General features: G+C 41.9%; 1 protein-coding gene across 1 annotated transcript in view; it reads left to right on the forward strand.

The window, feature by feature from the left end:
* Positions 1-26,677, forward strand: part of TMEM67 (transmembrane protein 67) — a 4,866,727-nt gene that overhangs the window by 2,569,296 nt on the left and 2,270,754 nt on the right. The window contains exon 12 of the mRNA XM_044066290.1: positions 22,137-22,242. Within this exon, the coding sequence (XP_043922225.1) occupies positions 22,137-22,242 (106 nt within the window). The remainder of the gene's footprint in view (positions 1-22,136; positions 22,243-26,677) is intronic.

A 26,677-nucleotide genomic window follows, 5' to 3' on the forward strand; every position in this document is an offset into this window, starting at 1 on the left:
TGCTCTTTTTTTTCTTTAAAATTTCTAGCTCTTCTTACAGTGAATTTGGGTACTTCCCCTATTTTCTCTATTATTTCCTTATATTCCTTTAAAATATTCCAATTTTTGTATACAATATTTTTTAAAAAATAAAAATCAGAATTGAAAGTAAGGATAAAACTTTACTCAAAGCGTAAGGTCTTTTCAACTGTGATTCCATTCACGGAAAAATCCATTATTTCACAATCAGAGTTCCCATTTATATTCACTATTGGGTCTTGGATTTGTACCTCTAAATTATCCTTAACAATTGGTGTCCCATATGTTGAGAAAGAATGAAAATGACAACATCAGATTTAAAAGTTACATACTTAACATAACTAGGCATCTCTGTTGTTCATTTTCATTCTTCTTCAACTTCTCTCGCATCCATTTTTCTGGGGAGACCTTTTGGACTGTATCAGCAACCTACAGTTCCAGGTTTGAGCCATACCTTTTCTCTCAACCTATACCTGTCTCTGTTTAACTGTAGGGATATATGGCAGCAAACTCATTCTGAGGCAATGAGGATGGAATAGGGCATTTTGGGTAGAGGGAGGAGCTCGAGAGCTGGATCCAGAATCTGGAATATGCAGCCAAGTTGGATCCGAGAGTCAGATCCAAACCTATACATTGAGGAAGAATGAAAATGGACAACACAGATACCTAGTTATGTTAAGTACATACCTTTTACTTAAACAAAGAATTAGCTACATTAGGGTTAATGTTCCACTTATGATTTAGTAATTGTAGAACAGGCTGTCCCTTTTCAAGAAATTTGTTTTGTTGCAAGTTACTTAGATCTCTTATCCTGTAGTACAAGTTCTGGTTACACTCATAATTTACCAGATCTTTGTCACATAATCATTGACCACATGTGCAAATTTATTTTCTTGATTAAATCGTTGGTATATATAATTTTAGATTGTGTACCTTATTGTAGTTGTTTGGGCCATTATCCTTGATTTTTTTTTTTTTTTTTGCTTTGTGTGCACTTTTGGAACAATAGTAATTTGATCAAATAAAGTTGCTTATGAAACTACCTTGAGAGAATTGTAGATCAGGATTTCTGTCTTTTCAGTAATAGTTTACACTACTAGTCTCTTGTAATGCAAAATAAATGCATGCAAGTGTTAGAAGACATTTATATTTGGACGCAAGACTAGTCTGAAAGAATTATAAACTCAGAGTGGAAAGTTAAGAATTCCAAATAATTCAGATAGTTGCAGATAAGTTAGAAAGTGCTATACAGCTCAATTTTTAAAACCCTATTCAGCAGTCATCACTATGGCTCTGTTGTATTGATAACTGTCATCTGATTCATTCAGGGCAACCTCATACCTGTTTACCTTTCTTAACAGACTCTAATTCTCCCCAGTTTAGAATAGTTAAACACCCAAGTGTATTATTGTGTAAATAAATATCTTAAAACCAGCTTAACTGAGAGAGAGAACAGCTTTAAGCTTATTTTTTTTCTTATGGCTTTCTGATATCCTCAGGGAAGAATTCGATAATTCACATATGTAGATTATTTACCCTTTTGTCCAGTCCCAGCCAGAGTCAAATGGCTCCCAAATAAACAAAGATGTACAGTGGCTATAAAACGTTTACACACCCCTGTTAAAATGCCAGGTTTTTGTGATATAATTTATATAATGTGACCTATAACCTGTACAATTCAATTGAAAAACAAATCTGTTAAGGGGGAAAAAATATAAAAAATAAATGACGTACAATAAGCTGGTTGCAAAAGTGTGCACACCCTTAAACTAATACTTTGTTGAAGCACCTTTTGATTTAATTACAGCATTCAGTCTTCTTGGGTAGGAATCTATCAGCATGGCACATCTTGACGTGGTAATATTTGCCCACTCTTCCTCGCAAAAGTGCTCCAAATCTGTCAGATTGTGAGGGCATCTCTCATGCACAGCCCTCTTTTGGTTACCCCACAGATTTTCTATTGGATTTAGGTCTGAGCTCTGGCTGGGCCATTCCAGAACTTTAATTTACTTCTGGTGAAGCCATTCTTTTGTTGATTTGGATGTATGCTTGGGGTCATTGTCGTATTGAAAGGTGAAATTCCTCTTCAGCTTTCTAGCAGACACTTGAAGGTTTTAGGCCAAAAGTGACTGGTATTTGGAACTGTTCATAATTTAATCCACCTTGACTAAAGCCCCATGTCCAGCTGAAGAAAAGCAACTCCAAAGCATGATACTGCCACCACCATGTTTCACCATGGGAATGGTGTTCTTTTGGTGATGCGAAGTGTTGTTTTTGTACCCAACATACCTTTTGGAATTGTTGCCAAAAAGTTCAACCTTGGTCTCATCAGACCATAACAATTTTCTCACATGCTTTTGGGAGACTTGATGTATTGTTTTGCACATTTTATCCGGGCCTGGATGTTTTTCTGTGGAAGAAAAGGCTTCCGTCTTGCAACCCTACCCCATAGCCCAGACATATGGAGAATACGGGAGATTGTTGTTGCATGTAGTACACAACCAGTACTTGCCAGAAATTCCTGCAGCTCCTTCAGTGTTGCTTTAGGTCTCTTGGCAGCCTCCCTGACCAGTTTTCATCTTGTCTTTTCATCAATTTTGGGGGGATGTCCAGTTCTTTGCTTTATCACTGTTATCACATATTTTCCACTTTTTGATGACTGTCTTCACTGTGTTCCATGGTATAGCCAATGCTGTGGAAATTGTTTTTTACCCTTCTCCTGACTGATAAATGAGATCCCTTTGTTGCTTTGTAAGCTCTCTGTGAACCATGGCTTTTTCTGTAGCAGGCAACGGAGTAAATGTCAGGAAAATCCTACTAGGACAGCTGAACTTTATTTGGGGTTAATCAGTCTCTTTAATTGATGGCAGGTGTGTACCCAAGAAGACTGAATGCTGTAATTAAATCAAAAGGTGCTTCAACAACGTATTAGTTAAAGGGTGTGCACACTTATGCAACTAGCTTATTTTATGTTTTTTATTTTTTATCCCCCCCCCCCCAACAGATTTGTTTGTTTTTCAATTGAATCGTACAGGTGATAGGTCACATTAAAAGTGGGAAAAGTTTTGAAATTATTTATTGTGGTTTTATTTTTTATATCACAAAAAGCTGGCATTTTAACAGGGGTGTGTAAACTTATTATATCCACTGTATACTTTTCCTGGGTTCTCTTACATAAAAACTAATACACTAGGAAACATTCCACTTTGATAGTTGACTTAAGCAAATGAAACACTAACTGAAATCTCAAAGCTCCATAAATCTATCCATGCTCCAAAACAGACTCATTCCAATAAACACAGTTGTCCATAATGGCACCTCAGACCTGAGGAGGAATTGAAGTAGACCTCAGAGACAAATCCCTACCCTAAATTCAGAAAGGAAGTTAATAAACACTTGATCTTATGTTGTCCTATCCTCGCCTTCATTCTTGCTGGTTTGGTTTGGAACTCAGCATCGGTTTCAACTTGGCCTATTACTAAAGCTCGAGAGCTTCCATTGGCTCGAGGCTATACCCTATCCCATCATGCTTAGGGAAGATAACCCAGATCTCGTTTGTGGTGAATTGCTAGTTTTTTCACTTGTGTTTGTGGCTGGCTGTCACTTTTGTTAGGCCTACAGCTTCTCCCCTATCCCGTTTTCACTAAAAACTTTGTTATTTTTGATGACCCTGTTTAAGTTAGAGGGTTCGCCTTTTTCCTTCCTTGCCCATTTAAATTAGAGGGCTCCCTTCTGCTTACTTCCCCCTTCCTGAAGAGGTTTCGTCTAAGTTAGAGATATCTCCTCTGGCTAGAGGAGATTGTCATTTTAGTTAAAGACCACTCCTCTAGCTCTCTCTTTCTCTTCCTGTGTGACTTCACTTTTTTTTTTTTTTTTTTTTTGAGAAGTAGATAGTTTTGATAGTTTGATAGTTTTTTTTCATAATAACCTCGTTATTCTTATTACTCTAGTTTCCTGGACAGTTGTTATTGTTACTTACACTTAGAGTCAGGCTTCAAAAAGTGTGATTCCTGTTCACAAAAAATGTCTTTAACCAACGGGCACACTAGTTGTGTCTACTGTTTAGGTGCAGTACACCTTCAGGATTGTTGCTCTATTTGTCATGGGTTTAGTTCCAGGGTCCTGCAGGAATGCAAAAACAAACTTATACTCAGGGAATTGCTTAAAGTTCCTTTCTCTGAGGCACTGGAAGGGAACCAGATCTCCACCAAATCTTCTCAATCCCCATAGTCTGATAAGTCAGTCAAAAGAGCATCTTGTCTGGCTCCTGCTTCTAAGCCAGTAAAGAAGCTAGCAGAAAACATGACTTCGGACCCAAAGACTTTCAGGCCTAAAAAGACTACTCCTTCGGTTCCTCCAGTTTCTTTGGAACTGACTAGGAGCCATAGACGGAGCCGGTCCTCAACCTTGGAGCTGGTCTCTTCAGTTCCACAGTCCCCTATTTTGCAGTCGGTGGCTGGAAGCATCAATTCATCGACCCCATCCTCTCGATCCTCCAGGAATCTGTCTGATGATGACGTGGAGCGAGTGGTCAGGAGGTTGCTTAGGACTCTGACTCTGGCCAAGATCCTATAGAGTCCAACCCAGAAGGAATTGACACCAACAACTGCCAGTGCCCTTTCTTCTATTCCTCATCCGACCTGAGTGGTTTCAGAGCCGGAGTGCTTGGATGTCTTTGTGGTGGAAATGTTGGGTCCAAGACCTACCCCAGGATTTTCAGTCTCCACTTCTGCTCTGACCTTTTTGGTGCCATCTTCTATTGAGGGGTCTGGGAGCCGACGCTCCCCCGTCTGGTCCGGGGAGGAGAGTTGGATCGGACCTTTGTCGGATCTGAATCTGCCTCCTGGGGCATCGGCACGGGTGAGTTTGGCACCTACATTGGCCTCGGAGCCCACCTTCTTGGTATGGGAGGAGTCTCCTGGTTCTTCTGAGCTGGAGAGCTCCTTCGGGCCCATTTCGTGGTGCATTTGAGGTGATGTGTGTTGTCACTCCTGATGGCTCCAAGCAGTCTTCCCCCAAAAGTGCCGGTGTCTGCGTCTCTACCATCCCTCCCCCCAAGGTGTAAAGAACTGATGCCCCAGGACGCCCCATTGGTTGAGTCGCTCTTTTCTGAAACCTGCCCAGAGGACCCCTCCGGGGAGGTCCCTTGGAAGAGAACATGTAAGAGGAAACATCTAGACTCCCCTGAGGAATCTATCACTTCAGGTACAGACTGAGATGATTCAGAAGGGTCCCCACGGTCACCCTCTGAGGATGTCTCCTTCTCAGACATCTTAGAGATCCTGAAGCAGAGAGGTGGCTGGAGTCCCTTACCCCCTTCTGAGGATGAGTCCTTATACCTGGAGGCATTTCGTGCTCAACCCTCCACCTCTTGGGTGTCTCCACCCTTCGACCAGCTCCTCAATGTTGTTAGTCAAAAGGCATGGGGCTCTCCAGAATCTGTGGAACCTGTTCTGAGGAGGCCCAACAAATTTGTAACTGCACCATCGGACAAAGACTTCTTGACTAAAGGTGTCCCAGTTGATGCTGTGGTAGTGGCGGCAGCCACCAAAGAGGAGTTAGCTGAGACTTCATCTGTCCATCCGCCGAATAAGGAATCTTGAACGATGGACCGGTATGGGAAGTGTATGTTCTCTTCAGCGGCTTTTGCACTTGGATCGCTGAACTATTTGACCCATTTTATCAGATTTCAGGGGGATCTCCTAAAGGAGCTAGGTGGCACCCTCCAAGGTTCCACAGCTGGAGGGGTTCCAGACAAGGTCACCGCCCAGCTTGCTACCTTAAATTCAGTAGTCAACTCCTCTATGTGGCTCATTTCTTATGCAGCCAATAGTGCGGGTAGGGCAGCTGGTACAGAAATTGCTCTGAGGCGGCATTCCTGGATGTGCCTTTGTGAGTTCACTGAGCCCTTCAAGTCTTAATTCACTAACACCCCTTTTGATGGCTTGTCCTTGTTTGGGCCAAATGTTAGGGACTCTGACCAGGTGTGAACAAGATGGCAAAACTCTGCTGTGGGAGTACGTTTTTCCCTCCCTGCAAGGCCTTATCCAAAGGCCAGAAGGGCGGGAAAATGTAGTTCCGTAAATCCCAAAAAGCTTTGCCAGATAAACGTGGTGAATCTTCCCCCGAGGCAGAGGAGGGAAATAATGGAAGATGCCAACCTCGTGGCGGGGGGGGGGGGTCTGCAAAATCAGGGTAACAGAGAGACGTTCTCTGGCAGACCCTTCCAATGCTCCTGAAAGGAGGCCCACCTATCTCCCTCTGGAGGCAGTCGGGGGCAGACTATCACTGTATCCAAAAGCCCGGCTAAACATCACTGAAGAGAAATGGGTACAGTCAGTAATATCCATGGGATACAACACACCCTTCTCCAGCCCACCCCCACAAACAAGATCAGTCCCAGACATTCAACCCTGTCAAAGGGATTACTCAACCGTGGAGATACAAAGGTTGCTAAGAAAGAGTCATCCAAGAAGTCCCCGCAGACCAAATCGGATCCAGAAAGTACTCAAGGTTCTTTTAAGTCCCAAAGAAAACAGGACTGGAGACGCATCTTGGATCTCAGCAGGCTCAACAAGTCTGTAAAAAAAAAAAAAAAAAAAATCAAAGTTCCGGATGATGACACTGCACTCTATACTCCCTTTTCTGGGACAAGGCAATTGGATGTGCTCAGTTGATCTTCAGGATGTTTACTACCATATAAAAATAGACAGGCGATCCAGGAGACATCTATGCTTCTGGCTCAGAGCCAGTCATTACCAATTCCGAGCTCTGCCCTTTGGTCTCACTACAGCCCCCAGAGTGTTTACCAAATGCATGGCAGTAGTTATGGCTCACCTGAGGCATCTAGGATTCCAGGTGTTTCCATACTTAGATGACTGGCTCCTGACCGCCACCACTGAGTATCTACTAACCAAAGCAAGAGACACCACCTTTCATCTATGCTCGGAGCTGGGCATTACCATAAATTTCGAAAAATCTGCCTTGTTGCCATCACAGCATTTTACATTCCTAACAGCAGAGTTAAACACAGAAAACATGGTAGCAAAACTGCCTCACGACAGGGTAACAGACACTGCACCATCAAGTGTCCATCTTGCTCTTGAGAAAGAAAGTACAGGCGAAGTTTGTTCTAAACGTCTTAGGTACCATGACAGCTGCTATAACTTTAGTACCTCTAGCACACCTACATATGAGAGTCTTCCAGTGGCTACTCATCGCTCAGTGGTCTATGCAGCAGCTACCCATGTCCCACAAGATCTTTATAACAGACTGCTGCAAGAAAGACCTATGCTGGTGGCTTCAATCCACGCAGGTAACTCTGGGCAGGTCATTCACTCTCCCTCAACCAGTAGCCGCAGTGACCACGGACACTTCCCAGATGGGGGGGGGGCATTGTCTGAGAAAGACCGTCCAAGGAACATGGCAGAAACACGAGTACCACTTGCACGTCAGTGTCCTAGAGATGAGAGAGGTGCTTTTGTTTTTGCAGGCATTCCAGAACTCTCTTCCACCAGGTACGATTGCAATACAGACAATATATCGGTAGTGTGGTATATCAACAAAGGAGGTGGAACCAGATCCTACCCCCTGTGTCGAGAGGCTCAGAGAGTATGGCAATGGGCAGTCTCTTCTCAACATTTTCTGATTGCAGCACATATTCCAGGGAAATCCATTGTGATAGCGGACAAATTGAGCAAAGCAATTCTAATGCCTCACAAGTGGTTCCTAAAACAGGAAATTGTGAACCAGATTTTTGCAAGTGGGGCCAGCCGTGCTGTGACCTTTTTCCCACATCCATTAACACTAAATGCCCTTGCCCTAATCCCCCCTCTGGGGGGAGTCACCAAGGGATGCACTTGTTCATAATTGGTCCCTGGGACGACTTTATGCCTTTCCTCCATTTCCACTAATCCCCAAAGTCTACAGAAAACCAAATTGTTGAGTTGCAGGTTAATACTCATTCCTCTGTACTGGCCTCGCCAAGTCTGGTTTCCTTTCCTATGGCCCCATCCCCGAGAAGAGCTGTGGATTCTGGACCTGGTACCAGATCTTTTGACTCATCAGTCAGGAAAGCTGCATCCCTCTATCCAAACCCTCAAAATGACAGCTTGGGTGCTCCACTTACAATCTTAGCCAGGCTTCCAGACATATCCCCTGCAGTGAGACTCATTCTAGTTTCATCTCATAAGACAACAACTGGAAAGCTTTAAGCTAGCAAATGGAAAAGGTTTTCTTGTTGGGCTTCTAAGAAGCATATAGACCCCTTCACAGCCACCATAAGTACAATTTTAGATTTCTTAGCAGAAATTTTTAATGAAGGCATAGCAGCAGCTACCATACAAGTACAGTTAGCCGCCATATCTAACTACCACATAGGAGACATGGGATCGAAAATAATGTCTCACAGATTGTACAAAGCTTTCCTGAGAGGTACATTTTTACTAAAGCCTCCAGTAAGGGAACCACCACTTCCTTGGGACCTAAATTTGGTACTGTCTACTCTGATTCTCCCACCATACGAACCAACGTCTTCTTGCCAACTAAAATTTCTAACCTAGAAAACAGCCTTTTTGGTAGCCATTACTTCAGCTAGGAGGGTTTCAGAACTTCAAGCTCTGTCCATATACCCTCCCTATTTAGTTTTTCACAAAAACCGTCTCTCTTAGAACAAATCCTTCATTCCTTCCCAAATTATGTTCTAAGACCAACTTGAATTGATTCATTGACCTGCCTGTTTTCTTTCCAGACTATGGCAACAAGACAGAATATACACTGCACCAGTTGGATGTCCACAGACAGGCTACGCTTCTACTTGCATAGAACAAAGAAATTTAGAAAATCTGACAAGCTATTCTTATTCTCAGATAACAGGAAAGATGTACCAATATCAAAAAGTTACCTTGTCAAAATGGCTTACTGACACTATTACCCACACACATAATTCTCAATATAAACAACTGCCAGGGAAGATAAGAGGCCACTCAACAAGAGTTATGTCAACTTCGCTGCCTTTCAGGCCTGATTACCTATAGACTCAATCTGTGCTGCAGCCACATGGGTGAAACCTCATACCTTTGTCATTCATTACAAAGTAGACGTGGCCTCCCGGAATAGGGCTTCCTTTAGTTCCACTGTTCTGAAGAGTTTATTCCCTTGAGCCACCCAAGAAAGAAGGTGCTAGGGATGCTGTCCCAATCAGCAAGAATGAAGGTGAGATAGGAGAACATAACATTAAGAAGTTATGTACTCACCATAAAGTTCCATGTTTGTTGTCCGTAGTCTTACCTTCATTCTTGCGTCCCATCCTCCTTCCCCCAACCTTTGCTCCTGGGGGATCGAGAGAAAATTTTTATTGTTTGTGAATTGTGTTCTCTACTTCCCTTCTTGCCTCTTGAGACGTAGGTTAATAACTATTATCACTGGGATTTTGTGTATGATTTCAATTGTGTTAGTATTTTGCAAACAAGATCTGGGATGTGAAGTTGTTCTATCTCGACGATCATTCTTACAGATGGGTTCGGAGCTGATCCTCTGCTCCAAGTTGGCCTAGTGCAAAGCTCGAGGTCTTCAGATAGCTCGAGGCCATGTCCCTATCCCATGATGCACCTAGAGTTACCCCAGATCTAGTTTGCCACTGCAATAGATCGGAGGTTCTCGCTAGCTTGGGCCAGTAAAAATCTTTCTTTATTGATGAATAAATTTTGTATCTTAGATATTTAGATAAGCTCTTATAGCTTTTGTGTAGTTCCCTTCCCTTGGTGTGCACTTTTTTCTTTATCTAGTATTTAGCTCTCTTGGCCTCATTTATTTAGGCCTAGTTTAGTCTTTATTAGTGCTTAGATTAGTTGTGTGCTGATAGCTTTAGATTTACTCTTGGAGTTAAAAACTGACCTTTCTGTCACAACTTTGAAATACTTTATCTTAGAGTTTAGATAATTGTGTGTGCGTTATTAGTTATCTTATAGTTGTGTGCATTTATATAGTGGCTTTCCTGTCACAACTTGCTTATATTTACTTTTTACAATTTAGACAAATAGTTTTGTGTGAGATTAATATTTAGCCTGTAGTTTTAGAAAGGCTTGTTATTGTTTAATTGGTGTCGGGTGTGTCTATTTTTTTTTACAGCACCCTGTTGGCATTGTGTATTTCGTAATGGCTGCTGATAGAGACAAACACCCTAAGTCATAGTTTAAAAAATATCCTAAATATGGGCAGAAAATGTTTGTCACTGACAGTCATGTAAATAGTGTTTGTTGTTTGGGAGCATTGCATCTCCACGAAAGCTGCTCCATCTGTCATTCTTTCTCTTTTAGGGTTCTACTTGAGAAAGAGAAAATTAATTGACAGAGGTTTACTTAAATCTTCATTCCAAGATGCTTTGAGCGACCAAGATGGATCCAGTAAGTCCTCAAAGTCTTCCAAGACTTCTACATCTGAGGTTAAGAAATCTAGAGAGTCTTCAACGTCGATTGCACAGACCTCGGAACCGATAGTCTTATCATTTTGGAGCTGGTCCCCGGTTTTGGAACCGGTATCCGAAATACCTAAATCTCCACTCTTACAGTCTGTACCACCTTCTATCCACTCATCTCTGTCTTCTATTAGCCTTTCCAAGTTGGATGTGGATCGTGTGGTGCAGAAGCTTTTACAGGCACTGGCCTTTGCTAAATTCTTATTGTGTTCGACCCAAGCAGCTTTGGAACCAAAGACCCTCTTACCAGCTACTACTCTTCCACCTCCGAGCCGTACAGGTCCTTCGGAGCCGGAAGAGTCGGACTTATTGATCGTGGAGTCTTCGGAGCCGACGCCTGCGCCAGTGTCTTTGGCTCTGTTTACTCTGATGTCCTCTGCGCCGATCAAGGAATCTAGGAGCCAACACTCTCTGGTCAGGTCCAGGGAGGATAGTCGGATTGACTTGTCAATTCTGACTCTGCCTCTCGGGGCTTCAGCTCAGACGAGCTCAGCTCCTACCTCTGGCTCGGAGCCCACTGTACTGGTGCCGGGAGTATTGATGTTTTCCTCAGATCCATTGGTCCCGTCACATCAGAGCAGAGGTGCCTTCGAAGCCATGAAGAGAGTTATGTCTCCTAAGACATCTTCGACTTCAGGTCCGGCTACCTCCTCCCCTAAAGCTCCTGTGTCTACTTCTGCTTCATAGATTCTTGCCAAGCGTAGAAACCCAGAGCCTCAGGAAACCCCATTGGGTGGCCCCTCCTCTTCCGAGACCTCACCAGAAGCCCCCACTGATGAGGTTCCCGGGAAGAGAATCTGTAAGAGGAATCATCTAGACGCCCCACATGAGTCCTTGACATCTGATACGACTTGGATGAATCAGAAAGTTCCCCACGGTCCCTCTCTGAGGATATCTCATTTGCTGAGATATTAGAAATCCTTAGGCAGAGGGGTGACTGGCAGTCCACCAACCCTACTGAAGATGGGTCTTTTCTCCTGAAGGCTTTTGGGTCTCAGCCCTCCACCTCTTGGGTGTCTCTGCCTTTCGATGAGGTTATGCGGCTAGTCTCACGAAGGGCGTGAGTCTCTCTGGGATACCATGGAGCTTGTCCCCAAGAGGCCTAATAAATTTATCTCTGCTCCCCAGGACAAATCTTTTCTGACCAAAGGTGCACCAGTTGATGCCATGGTGGTGGCGGCAGCCACCAGAAAGGAAATTTCAGAAACTTTCTCTTCTATCCATCCTCCTAAAGAGATTCTAGGATCTTCATGGATAGATATGGGAAGCGCACTTACAGTTCAGCGACTTTTGCACTGCGTTCGCTTAAATATCTAACCCATTTTACTAGACTGCAAAGAGATCTCTTAAAGAGCTAGGAGATGCTCTTCAGGGTACAGGAGCTGCAGGAGCTTCAGATAAAGTTACCTTCCAGTTTGCTACCCCCAACTCCATAGGTAACTCGTCCATGCGCCTCATATCATATGCAGCTGATGGAATGAACAGGGCAGTAGGTACAGGAATTGCTCTTAAGAGACACTCCTGGATGCGCTTGTGTTCCTTCGTAGAGCCCTTCAAGTCATCCTTTGTAACTACCCCTTTTGATGGCTCAGCCCTTTTTGGGCCTAAATTTAAGGAATTTTTGACCAGGTGTGAGCAGGAAGGGAAGAATGTGTCTGCCGTCGGAGTCCGTTTTTCCACCCCTTCCAGACCCTACCCCAAGGGTCAAAGGGAGGAAAGATGTGGTTCCAAAAAGCCCAAGGAGCCTTTCAGAACACACGTGGTGAACCCCCCCCCCCAGGGGCAGAGGAGGAGGCAATAATGGAAGACGCTGCCCTTGCGGCAGAGGGGGTCCACAAAACCAGGGTGACAGAGATCACTTCTTTGGGAAGCCCTACCAGCGCTCCTGAAAGGAGGCCCGACTGTCCTACTCTGGAAGCAGTTGGGGGTTGCTTATCTTTGTATCCAGATGCCCGGCTCAAAATAAAAAACGACAACTGGGTACAAAGTATCATTTCCAGAGGATATTTCATTCCTTTCGCCACACCCCCTCCACTGATAAGAAAAGTCCTCCCAGTTACAGGGAACAGGCAACAATAGAGGTTCGATCGTTGCTAACAAAAAGAGTCATCCAACCAGTCCCAGCAGACCAGATAGGATCTGGAACTTACTCAAGATTCTTTTTAGTTCCAAAAAAGACAGGGGATTGGAGACCTAGATTGGACCACAGCAGACTAAACAGATCTGTCAAGAAAAAGTTTCGGAAGGTCACGCTTCAGTCGATACTTCCCTTTTTAGGGAAAGACAATTGGATGTGCTCGATAGATCTCCAGGATGCGTACTACCACATAAAAATGGTCAGACCATCCAGGGATCATCTGCACTTCCAACTGGGATCCAATCATTACCAGTTTTGAGCCCTACCCTTTGGTCCAACTACAGCCCCCAGAGTGTTCACCAAATGCATGGCAGTGGTCATGGCTCACCTGGGACATTTAGGATTCCAGGTGTTTCTGTACCTAGATGATTGGCTCCTCACTGCCACCACCAGGCATCAACTCATTCAAGCCAGGGACACCACTCTTTCCCTTTGCAGTCAGCTGGGCATTACAGTAATCTCCAGAAAATCTGCCTTGTCGCCATCGCAACATACCGTTTTTATCAGAGCAGAATTGGTCACTACCACCACCACGCTGAGACTTCCAGTAGAAAGAGTCTTACTACTCCATCAGCAGGTCCGCAATCTGATATCCAAAAACAAGACCCCAGCATCAGAAGTACTAAAATTGTTAGGCATGATGTCAACTGCAATATTGGCCAATACCGCTGGGTCGCATGCACATGCGGATTCTGTAATGGCTGTTGTTCACTCAATGGTCTTACCAAGAGCTCTGTGTCTTACCTTATAATGATCACAAACTCATGCAAAAAGGATCTTCAGTGGTGGTTGACCTCTCTTCATGTCACGATAGGTCATCCTTTTGTCCTACCCCCACCAGCGCCACAGTGACCACGGATGCTTCCCTGATGGAGGGGCATTTTCAGGGAAGAACAGCCCAAGGCACATGGACTGATGAAGAGACACACCAGCATATCAATGTCCTAGAGATGAGAGCAGTACCTATGGGTACAATTGTGATTCAGACAGACAACATGTCAGTGGTCTGGTACTTGAACAAACAAGGAGGAACCAGGTCCTACCCCTTTGTCGCGAGGCCCTAAGAGTATGGCAGTGGGCTGTATCCACCCAGCTCTTTCTGTTAGCAACGCACATCCTGGGGAAATCCAATGTGATAGCAGACAAGCTGAGCAGAGTACTTTTGTTGCCTCATGAGTGGTCCCTCAAGAAAGAAATAGCGGACAGGATATTTCGCAGGTGGAGCCAGCCTTGCTGCAACCTTTTCGCCAGCCACATGAACATGAAATGCAGAAGCTACTTTGCCCTAACTTCCCTCTGGGAGAAGCCATAAGGGACGCACTCATATACGATTGGCCTCTGGGTCTCCTCTGTGCATTCCCACCAATCCCATTAATATCCAAGGTATTACAGAAAGCAAAAGCCCTGGGAAGGACCATCATTCTAATAGCCCCTCATTGGCCTCGTCAGCTTTGGTTCCTCTTCCTTCGACTTTATCTTTTGGAGGACCCTTGGATTCTGGACCCAGTTCCAGATCTTCTGATGCACTCTGGGGAACTTCATCCCTTTCTTCAGTCCCTGAAACTGACAGCTTGGCTTCTCCAATTCCCATCATAGCCAGGTTCCATAACCTTTCTAATGAGACAAAGCAAATTCTCATATCCTCTCATACATATCCTCTATGAGGAAGCTATACCTTAGCAAATGGAAAGAAATTTCTATGTGGGCCTCTCAAAACAACATTGATCCCTACCTAGCCCCCATGGCCTCTATACTAGAGTTCTTGACCATGATCTTTAACAAAGGAGATGCAGCAGAAACAGTTAATGTTCATCTTGCTGCCATTTCTAACTTTCACCTTGGATTTGAAGGATTGAACATTGTCACACAAACTATCCAAAGCCTTTTTCAAAGGGACCTTTAAGCATCTCAGACCACCTGTGAAATCTCCCTATTCCCCATGGAATAAAAATGTTATGCTTTCTCGCATTATTCTCCCTCCATTCGAAACAGTTTCCTCATGTGACCTCAAATTTTTGTCATGGAAGACTATCTTTAGTAGCTATCACTTCTGCCCGCAGAGTGTCAGAGCTTCAAGCCTTGTCCATTAAGCCTCCTTATTTGATTTTCCATGCTGACAGTTTCTCACTTCGAACCAACCTCTCCTTTTTGCCTAAACTTTGCACTGAAGCTAATCTTAATCAAATTATTGCTTTGCCAGTTTTCTTCCCCAATCATTCCAACAATTTAGAATATATGCTGCACAAACTTGATGTTCATAGACAGCTCAGATTTTACTTGGATAGAGCAAAAGATATTAGGAAATCTGAACAGCATTTAGTTTCTTTTTCAGACTCCAGGAAAGGTATGCCAGTGGCTAAAACAACTCTTAAGTGGTTATCTGATTGTATCACATTTGCTTATTCAGCTGCTAATATGCCCTTACAGCATAAAATTAAGGCCACTCCACCAGAGCAGTGTCTACATCCTCTGCCTTTTCTGCCAGACTTCCTATATTTAACATTTGTGCAGCAGCCACTTGGTCAAGACCTCATACCTTTATCACTTATTACAAAGTTGACAAGACCTCCTTTGGGTCTTCTGTCCTGAAAAACATACTCGTGTGAGCCACTTCTTTTTATCTTCCCTAAGCATGATGGGATAAAGGTATAGGCTTGAGCCAGTGGAAGCTGTCGAGCTTTAGTAATAGGCCGAGTCAGAACCGATGCTCTGTTCTGAACCCAACCAGCAAGAATGAAGGCGAGATTATGGACAACAAACATGGAATGTTATGGTGAGTACATAACTTCTTATTCAGAGAAGCCACATGCAGATAATCATTCTACTTGAGACATTGCCTAATAACTAACCCATGCTGTATCAGCTCAAGCTTCCATTCACATACTCCAACATACACAGGTAGTTTACATTAAACACCACACACACAATCTCCTGTAGTGCTTTTTTTTAACCTAATGTCAAGAACAGAGGAATAGCTCAAGTTGGAATGTGAATATTGTACATGTATATACTATGTTAACCTTACTGCGGTGGTGGTGCTGCGGTAGCGTTGTCGCCTCACAGTAAGACATTGTCCTGTTCGATTCTCAGCTAGAGCGTCTTCTGTGTGGAGACATGCGTGAATGGGCGTACCTTCGTTGAAGGTTGTGTGTCAGGGCTGGCAACTCGGCACGTAAAAATCCACTGCCAATCATTAGCGGACCGGAGTTCCACTGTGGTGACCCCTAACCGGGAAAAGCCGAAAGACGCAACAACAACAACAACATGTACTATGTTAACCTTCTCCTGCTGTAACTACTCTATAAACGTTGCATTGTTATTTCCTTCCATAGATCTAAAATCTTATTTTACTTTGTATTTCATCTAATTGTTTTTGCCTTTTGCATTTGTATTGCTCTTGCATATTTATATGGTTTCACTTTCAGTATTTGTGTAATCTCTGGGGCTGAGATGGAAAATGCTGTATGTGATCTCTGGGGCTGAGATGGAAAATGCTGTATGTGAGTCAGTGCTCTGTCCTGGTCAAAGAAGATTAAATAAATAAATGGATGTTATTGAAGTACTATTTTATTCATTCTAATCTTTGTTTTATTAAATTGTGTTAGTAGAAAAGAAGATTGTTTAATCTTTGATGCCTCCAGTAACTTCCAGTAACGATCGCTCTTCATAATTTAGTCTGCATGTCTTTGATTGTCCAGTAAAATATGTTTGAGAACGAAAGATGGAAGGGGCTACACACAGCCAGTTACTAGTGTAACTGGCTACCTGTAAATGAAAGAACTGTTGCTTGTCTTGTACATATTAAGAAGATGAGGCTTGTGTGTTCGTTTAAGTAGCTTATTGGATACACAGAAATCAGGGTGGATGGCAGGAACATTAAAAAACTATCTGACTGACTACTACATACATGCATGCTATGACTCTGGCTGCTCACTCAGAATGCCACTCTAGCTTGCACATGCTTAGTACTTATATGTACATGCTGCTAACTAGATTCCTTCTTAAAAATATATCACACATTCTGATCTACATTTCGTCTCATGTAAACAATGACATTTCAGTAGGCATGCAATTATACAGACACTTATAAAGAAAACAAAAGTCATGTCTAGGTTGCCATTTATCTGGAACTAGGTTTAGAGATGCGACCTGATCTCATAATGTAATAGTTAGGACAGGGTTTACCAACAGGGACAGTCACAGGGAATGTTCTGTTTGAGGACTCTCGGGGATTTTCTCAGGTACAAAGATTGCTGACAGAATGTCCTCTGGAACAGGAACATTGGATAAGTCACACTGAAAATTAGTCTTTGTCACAGGCAAGATGCTGTAACACTGGTTCAGTCACTGTTAATAAATGTTTCCAGTTTTGTCTGAATTCCGTTCCTTGTGATTCCATGATGTACAATCTCAGCTCTTGACGCAAACTTTTCACAAATCCAATGCGATCAAAACCTTTTGACATTTGCATCCTCACTGTTTCCCTTTTTTGTAATTAACTGAGCGGTTTGCTGGTCTTATCATAGTAGGACTTCTGGGACAAACGCTTTTTCAACAGTTGAGCTTTCATCGCTTTGTTTTTAGCACATGGAACCAATAAATTGCTGCTGATTGGTAATGTGGTTCTGGTTTGTCATGACATAAGTCTCTGGGCAAGTGAACCAAGGTGATTATCACGAGGAATGTTTCTGAAATTTAGCAAGTTTAGAAAAACAATGGTATTGTCACGTTTGGATTTCTCTAATAGCTGTTTTGCACTTTGAGCTGCATGTTCAGCCAAGCCGTTTGACTGCAGGTACTCAGGTCTAATCGTAACATGAAGAGTCCCATGCTTCTGCAAATTGTCTGAACTGCTGACTTGTAAACTGTGTACCACTGTCAGAAGTAACTCTGTGCGGACTACCATGTACAGAAAAATGTCTGCTCAAGTTAGTAATGACAGTATTGGTAGTTAGGTTAGAAAGAAGGTCAATCTCGAACCAATTTGAATAAGAGTTTGCCAATGCCAAATAATGTTGACCATTCCACTCAAAGATATCTGTGGCTACTGTCGGCCAAGGTAGTTCAGGAATCTGGCTTAACTGAAGTGGTTCTCTTTGTTAATGCAGCTTTGTACTATTGCATACTGAACAAGATGAAAGTATTTTCTCAATATTTCTTGGCATAGAAGACCAAAATACTAGGTCTTTTGCCCTTCTTTTGGTAGAATCAATTCCCGAGTGGCCACAATGCAAGATCTTAATGTACTGTTGTAATAGTCTGACAAAATCTCATCTCTGTATGGAAAGTACTGCTGAACTTCTACTGGTAAACAAGATTGTTTTAAAGGTCATCGAGCTTCTGAAGAATTGGATCTGAAGCTGTGTGATTTCTAAGCTCATCAGGATGTGTGGAAGAAATATTTCTCACTTCCATGACCTTGAAATCAAATTGCTCATTGTTATGCTGTTCTGTAATTTTTCTGGGTGATCTGGATAAGATATCAGCAAAATAAGTTTGCCTTTTGTGTAAACAAGATCGAAGTTGTACTTTTGCAATTTGAGCATCATGCATTGCAATCTCAGGAGCCATGTACATAGGCTTTCTTAAAATAGTAACTAGAGGTTGGTGGTCTGTTTTGATCTGGATAGGTTGACAATAAATATAATCATGGAACTTCGAGCTTGCAAGCACAATTGCCAAAAGCTCCTTCTCAGTCTGGGCATATTGCATCTCTTTTTGGGTAAGAGTTCTCAATACATAGTTCACTGGTTTACCCTCTTGTAGAATGACTGCACCTAGACCAAACTTAGAAGCATCACAGGAAAGAGTAACTGGTTTGTGAACATCATAGTAGTGTAGAGTTGGTGGACTTGCAATTTTCTGTTTCAAGGCATCAACTATTCTTTGGTGTTGCTCTGACCATGACCAGGTTACATCTTTGCATGTCAGTTCTCTTATCGGTGTTGAAAGTTGGCCTTAATCCGGAATGAACTTGCCTAAATAGTTAACTGTGCCAAGAAAATGTTGTAGGGCTTGTACATTGTCTGGAGCTGGCATCTCGAGAATTGCTGTTTGTTTGGAATGATCTGGTCATAAGCCTAAACTGGTAAACAAATGACCAGCATAAGTAACTTCTCGTAGCCTGAATTTGTACTTCTGAGGATTCAGCTTAAGATTCACTTCACGTGCTCTTTCCAGAACTTTCTTGAGGTTTGTCATGTTCAACTTCATCGTTGCCTCTTACTAGAATATCATCTACTATAGTAGCACACGGATAGCCAGAAGAAATTTGTTCCATTGCATGTTGAAAGACTTCACTGGCAGAATTTATTCCCTATGGCATTCTCAGAAATCTGTACCTCCCAAATGGCATACCGAATGTGGTTAGCAATGAGGATTTTCGATCAAGCAAAATTTGCCAAAATGAACTGTGCATCTAAGGCAGAAAAAATAGTGGCATTTGGCATGAGGCAGCAACTTCCTTGACTGTGCCCATAAGATGATTTTAATACTTTGTTCAAGTGTCTTGGATCAGTACATATTCTAATATCATCTGAGCTTTTCATATGAGCTACTACCATGGAAGATACCCATTCAGTAGGTTCTTCTACTGGACAAATTACACCTAGCTGCACCCTTCTGCCTAACTAGGCTGTATCTCTCTTCTGCATAGCTACTGGAACTTTCTGATAGGTCTGATAACTGGGCTGACCTTTGGGTCTAACTTCATGGAGTCCACAGTTGGTAGTTTGCCTAGTTTGTCTGAGAAAATGTCAGCATACTCAGAAAAAATAGGTTGGGTGAAATTTGAGCTGTTGTCATTTAAGCTTACCTGGTGAACTTCTTTATTAAATGAAAGCAGTCTCATTTTCAAACTGTCTGTGATGTCTAATAATGGCTGCACGTGTCTCTTGACTATGTAAAACTGCAAGTCATAGCTGTTACCAGAAAAGTAACATGAAGGCACTACTGAACCTTTCTTTTTGAATCTGTTCGCCACCATAAGCAACAAGCTTCGCACACTTTGTCAAATCAAGTTGTTCTGTAGCTCTTACTTTAGCAAACATTTCTGCTGACATAACATTGCACTTTGAGCCAGTGTCTACTTTGAGCTCTACAGGTCTCCCATTAATCCGAACAGTACAAAAGATTTAATTCTTTGCCTACACATCTACTGCATTGACTGTTTCACTAAGCACAGACACACCATCAACATAAAAAGTAGGGTTGCAGCTTTCCAGTTGATGAACTTGCCTCTTTGCTCTCTCTTATTAAAAGAATGTGCCTTGTTTGATTTACAAAACCTTTTGAAATGATTCCATTTATTACAAGAATGATACTGCTGACCAAAAACTAAGCACTTCTCTCGTTTGGGTTTGTGATTTCCACCACAATTATGACAGTTGACTATGAGGTTTGGTACTCATTAGTTTATGGTTAGTATTAGAATTGGAAGCAACCATGAGCCCTTTTTGTTTTACTGAGCATGCCCTGGGTTTTACTTGAGTTGCCACACTCTTGGGCCTGTAGCTCTTAACCTCATGCTGCATACTATCTACATTGGCTGCAGAAGGTACTGGAAAGCTTGCTTTCTCATTTGTAAGCATACTTGTGTGCTTTCTGCAAGCTCGTATATCTGACAAATCTCAATGGCCTTATTTAACGTCAGATCACTGTCTCAAAGCAAAATCTTTCTCACTGTGTCATTATTACCACACACAAGCCTGTCTTTTATCAACTCATCCCTTAAATCACCAAATCTGCACGTTTTGGCCTTATTTCTCAAGGCGGTTGTATATGCTGCAAAAGTTTCACCAGCCTTTTGAGCTCTTGTGTAAAATAAGTGCCTTTCCATTGTAATATTCGTTTGAGGGTTACACATTTCTCACATGCATCTTTGTCAGGAAAAACAGCTTGTATTCCTGCTCAGACACGCTCCAATTTTCTGCAATATTGTTATCAAACACAAGTGGAGCAGGTCTGCAAAATCCTTCTGCCATGCCCACAAATTATAGTAAGACAGTGCAGTCTTGGCCCTTGTAGTTATGTACGAACATACATGCACACCAGGTACTAGTAATATTCAAATGCACAATAAACTCTTCGAAAGACTGTACTTTGCGAAATATTCTTTGGAAAGACTGTTCTTTGCGAAATGACAGCAGTGTAATACTGCACACTTTGGGTATTTCTAATAGCTTTAGTTAATGCGAAAAAGTAATACATAATGAAAAAATGCATCCGTTTTCCCTTTTTATACGATTTGGATATTGTTTCAAACGTTTTTGTAATTATTTTGAATGTTTTTATCAGTACATCTCAGTTTCAGACATTTCATTTAAGTAGAAATTCGTTGTGAGCATTCTGAATGCTTCGTTTTGCATTTGTAGCAAAAGAAATCATTTAAGCGAGTTTTAGTACCTGGAATTTTTCCGACCTGTTTGCGAGTCATTTGAGCAGTTGGTATGATCCACTACTTTATATTCCTCCACTTCTAACTGGTTGCCTCATATCTGTGACTCTGGATCCCATTCTGACACCATGTCGTTCGTCTTATAGATACTAGGAAGACGATGAGGCTTGGGTGTTTAAGTAGTTTATTGCATACAAACTCATCAGGATGTTTGTCAGGAACATTAAACTTGAACTATCTAACTAAGAGACTACTTAAATACATGTATGCTAACACTCTGGCTGCTCACTCAAAATGGCCTCTTGCTTGCCTGTGCTCGGTACTTATATGCACGTGCCCACTAACTGGAATGCTTCCCAAAAATATGTCATACCCACTGATCTACAAGAGTCACATTTCTTCTTAGCTGTGAAATCTACAAGCTGTTCAAAATGGGATATTGGCTACTTGGAGATGTAAGGCAGCAAAAGAATCTTCAGTTATTTAGAAACAAGCAGAAAGAGCTACTGCTTAATGACACCAAATACTCTTGCTTCCATGAAAATGGGTAAGTCCTTGCATCTCATGCTGTAGTCGCGTCTTTCTTAAAAAGCCGTACTTTTAACAATTGACAACTGGTTGAATGCTCCTCCCTTAATTGTACATACTGTATTTATATTACTTGCATTTATAATTGTAAATGATATACAAAAATATTATCTCTACTTTATTACTGTACAATTGTGTATTCTTTTCTCGCTGTATAATTTTCTGTTTGTGTATTCTTTTCTCGCTGTATAATTTTCTGTTTGTGTATTGCACTATGGTGCTTGGGTTGTGGCTGAAAAGGGTCTGTCGACTAGTCCCTGTAGTCTGAGAAGGTGGAATATAGGTTGACATGATGGAAGCATAATGCCCTCATTCAGAGTAGTCTTCTAATGATTTTCATTTCATTGATGTATTTTTGTTTTTTTAACATTTAATTACACAACTTACGTTGTCTGCATTTTAACATTTGCTTCAATGAGCTGAATTCACTTTAGTCATGGAAACAAGTTTTGAATGTGGAATTGTTAATTTAAACATAATATAATTATTGCTATTTTATTTCATTTTTCTTTTTATTTTAACAGGATTACTCTTGTCCCAGACAATCAGCAAGGAAAAATCTATCCACCTCTAATTACTGTAGTTTATTCTAACATACAAGTCAAGAATTCAGATACACAGTTTGTATCGGTAAGTGCTTGGTTTGTAACAGCAAGCATAATGTAATAAATAGAACTATTAAAATCTGTCTTCTAGAATTTAGTACCACAGTCAGAAGTATTTTACATTTGAGATGCAACTGTATTATTGCTGTTTATTAGATTTGAGGGGCACTGATACTAGAAAAGAAAGTGGATATAAGGGTACTCGAAGGTGCAGACTTCTCTGAAGCTCACAGTATCAGTTGCAGTGAAGTGTGAATTGTTAATTTCTTTGACTGGATCATTTTGATGGGGCAGTTATCCCCTTTTCATTGGATGCTCAGTTAGAAAATTGCACAATGAGAACTGACCAGTACAGTAAGAAAAAAAAAATAGCGTATGTAGTAGGTCAACAGCATTATTTTTTAACTTAATACTTGAGATCTCCAGTGTTAGATATAACTTTTGTAGCATCATACTCTTGGATATACATTTCTAGTTTTTTTTTGTTTTTTTTTTAAACAAATACGTCTCTGGTTCACATATATGCCAACTACTTTTATCAGCGCTAACCTATTACAAGCTATCTCTGTAGCTAAGTAAGTGTATACACTATTTACAAAGTAGATCCTTTGTCTGATATTCAGATTTTCAGTTACGGTATGTTTCCTTCTTCTGTTTCATAGTTTATGAATGTGTTTGTACAAAGCATCACTTTCATATTTATCTATTAATGATAAGAATTTTGGCCAGAAGTTGATGATGTGCTATCCTGTCTCTGCCCAGTTTGATTGTTTGTCTTCAGGGTGGATCAGGTTGGCTCAAGGACTCCTTCAACCAATGCTCCTTCCAAAATACATTTTGGTGCAGGCAAAACTGTGCATTTTCCTACAGCACTGACTGGATCAAATTCTTTGAGTTTGTATCCAACCAACTTTACACCGATTCCATTGATACTGAGCGAGTCTTGGTGCTGTACCCTTGACGCAGTATCCTCTGCTCCATCTCATTCAGTGCTGTTTTCAGTGTCCGAGTATGCAGTGTTCAAGCTGTCACCTCTAATGTCAATGTGTAAGCCTTTTGGTCTGTTGTCTGATGCTCATTGTTCAGAGATGTCTGTCATCTCTTCAGCTAGGATGGGGACTGTGCCAACAGGGATGTCTTTAGGGCCATTGGGCTTATTGGCCTTCAAATTTTTCAAGAGGATCATCATGTGCCTCTTGATTCAGGCAGTGAATTGTGCTGGTTTCTTTTTTTGGTACTGAGGTTAAGTGGAAAACTACAATGCAGATGGAAGAATGAGGCAACACAACAAGCTGCAGCTAAAAGCAGTTTAATTAAAAAAAATAGTTACTTACAGAAATTGTCGATGTAGTCCTTCTGCACACTACACCAAGTGACATTCTTTTCTTACTACAGTATAGCAGTTCTACCTATCCAATGTAGTCTGTGAATCAGACAATAAATCAGTCAATCAGATCAGATCAAATAGGTTCAAGCTGGCAGCTTGAATCATGATGCATTAGTCGAATCAGTCAGTCAATCATATCACGATAAAGTACGCAACTTAAATCCTGATGCATGAAAGAAACTCAGGCATTGGTTATCAGACTCGAGTCCTCTTAACAAGTAGGGAAAGGAGGAAGGTTAGTTAACTAAGCACTTGTCATGACAGTTTCAGCCAAAACTTTCTCGAAACTTAAAGCTGTTGAACAGATACTTTTTGGAAATCTTATGACATTGATCAAAAATAGCATGTAGTTTCCTGAGTTGTATGAATCGTTTACAAAAAACACTGATATTTTTTTTAAGTTAATTCTTGCATACTAGCTTCCCAGATTTGCTAGACAACGTCTAAAACATGTTCATGCAAACTGTAGCTACTTCTCCTTTTTAAGCACACAAACATTAGGTTGAAAAGGTCACAGTATGAACCACAGCTTTGTAAGAAATATATTTGTCTCATATATTTTACAGCTTAAATGTAAAATTCTAAATGTGATGATGTCCTATCTCGCCTTCATTCTTAACTGGTTCGGTTCGGAACCGATCCTGAGTTCCAACTCGGCCTTGTACGAAGTTCAAGGTCTTCCACTAGCTCTTGGCTGTAACTCTATCCCATCATGCCCTAGGAAAGCTCCCAAATCTTGTTTGCTGCTAAACGAAATCGGGTGCTTCCATACTGGCTCTGGCAACGTAGAATTTTCTTTTCCTTGTTTTGGATAATTGCCAGTTAATATAAATACATTTTTCTAGAGTTTATTAGATACACTTAACTAGTTTGAGTGTCCACTTCTGTTGTTTTTTGTTGTTGGCCTTCGCTTTCTTCTCTAGGCCTTTTCCCTTTCCTGTCCCAGCATAAACTTGCATTTTTAAGCCCATTTTTAGTTACAGGGCATCCTTTCATTTTGCCTTGTTAATAGGCTCGTTTAAGTTAGAGAGCTTTGTGAACTTAAGTTTTTTTCCCCTCGACGCCTCTTAAATTACCACGCAAGCTCATTTAAATTAGTGGGCTGCCATTGCCCATTTAATTTAGAGGGCTTCTTTCTCTTCTTTTAACACTGGGCAGATCAGTTTACTGAAAACTGTTTTTTTTTTCTGTTCTGATTTGTAGGGCTTTTCCCTGAGCATTTTTTCTCTTGTTTAAAACAAATAAATACAAATTTTCTTGTGTAGCAATTAGCTGTGATAGTTGTTGTCGTTTCAGCTGTAATGTGTAAGGATCCTAAGGAAACTAAACCCTCTGGGTTCAAGAAATGTGGGAAATGTAATCAAAAAGTGTCACTCACTGATGGCCACACTGTTTGTGTATACTGTCTTGGAGCAATTCTCTTACAGGAGTCCTGTGCCATCTGCCACTCATTCAGCCATAGAGTTCTGCTTGAGAGAAAGAATAAGCTTATTTTGAGAGGCTTGCTGAAGACCCCCTTTCACTGAAGCTATTGAAGAAGGTCCGGGTACTTCACAATTGGCAAAATCCTCCTCTTCAAAATCCGAGAAGTCGGTGAAAAAGGTCATCCTCTTCCAGTGCTCAATCTGAACCACTTAAAAGGTTATCTGAAGTGTCCTCTCCGGACCCGAAGACTGTTGGGCCCAAGAAACCAAGTACCTTGGCTCCTTCTGTGTCATTGCCAGTGGAGTTGCATTTGTGGAGCTGGTCCCCAGAATTGGAGCTGGTTTCTCCCACTTTGAGATCCCCTTTGCTACAGTCTGCTAGATCTCCTGCTCCCTCCTCTCTGTCCTCCAGGAGCTTCTCTGATGATGATGTGGTTCGTGTGGTGCGGAGGCTAATAAGGACACTGGAGCTTGCCAAACTGTTGGCTCCAACCCAGAGGGATTTAGAACCGACCAAGACTACCCCTTCATCAATTCCTCTTCTGGTCTGACCTGGAACCTCTGAGCTGGAATGTCTGGAAATGATTGTAGTGGAACCATTGAAGCCATGATCTACTCCAGGATCTTCGGGCCGACTACTGCTCTGATGTCCTCAGTTCCATCTGAACTCGAAGAGTCTAGGAGCTGACACTCTCTGGTTGTGTCTGTTAGGAGAGTCGGATCGGACAGTTGGTGGATCCAACCTTGCCTCACAGGGTTTGGCCTGGGTGATCTCTGCTCCTACATCAGTCTCAGAGCTAACCCCCTTGGTTCAAGCAGATGCCTTCTGGTTCTTTGGAGTGAGTAGGGCAGTGCGTTCAAGAATTTCCCAAAGGAGACATTCCTGGATGCGCTTGTGTGACTTTGTGGAGCCCTTTAAATCTTTCTTTGTTAATGCCCCTTTTGATGGGTTATCCTTGTTTGGGCCAAAAGTCAAAGACTAACCAGATGTGAGCAAAAAGGGAAAACACTCTCTGCTGTAGGAGTTTGTTTTTCCCTACCTTCTAGACCTTACCCAAAAGGTCAAATGGGAGGAAAAATGTGGTTCCAAAAATCCCAGAGAGCTTTTCAGGACACACATCGTGACTCTTCCCCCAGGGGCAGAGGGGAAGCAATAATGGAAGGCACTGACCACATGGCAGAGGGGGTCTGCAAAATCAGGGCGACAGGGTATCATTCCATGGTAAGCCCTTTCAGCGCTCCTGAAAGGAAACCTGTCTGTCCATCTCTGGATTCAGTCGGGGGTCGCTTATCTTTGTACCTAGAAGTCTGGCTAAAATAACAAAAGACAAGTAGGTACAAAGCATTGTAAAGTACATTTGTGTCTTCTCTTTTAAAAACTTGGGGTTGATTGCCTATGCATTTATTATCTATTAGAAGGGTATTTCTATGACCGATGACAAAGCTATTGATGCCATTAGCCATACTGCTGTACTACATACTGTCATTTGTGTTTTGACTTGTTAACAAGAGTAATGTGGTAACGGGGAGGTCTTCAGCCTGGTAATCTGAGGTGGTGGTGGTTTAACACTATTAGCTAGGAGGGAAGGTTGCATAGTTGAGAATATTACCAGCCTTCCCAGGATAGGTGTGTGTGTGTGTGTGTGTGT

This window comes from Protopterus annectens, chromosome 3.part1 (genome assembly GCF_019279795.1).
Source record: "Protopterus annectens isolate FY-2018-M chromosome 3.part1, PAN1.0, whole genome shotgun sequence".
Lineage (NCBI taxonomy): Eukaryota > Metazoa > Chordata > Ceratodontiformes > Protopteridae > Protopterus > Protopterus annectens.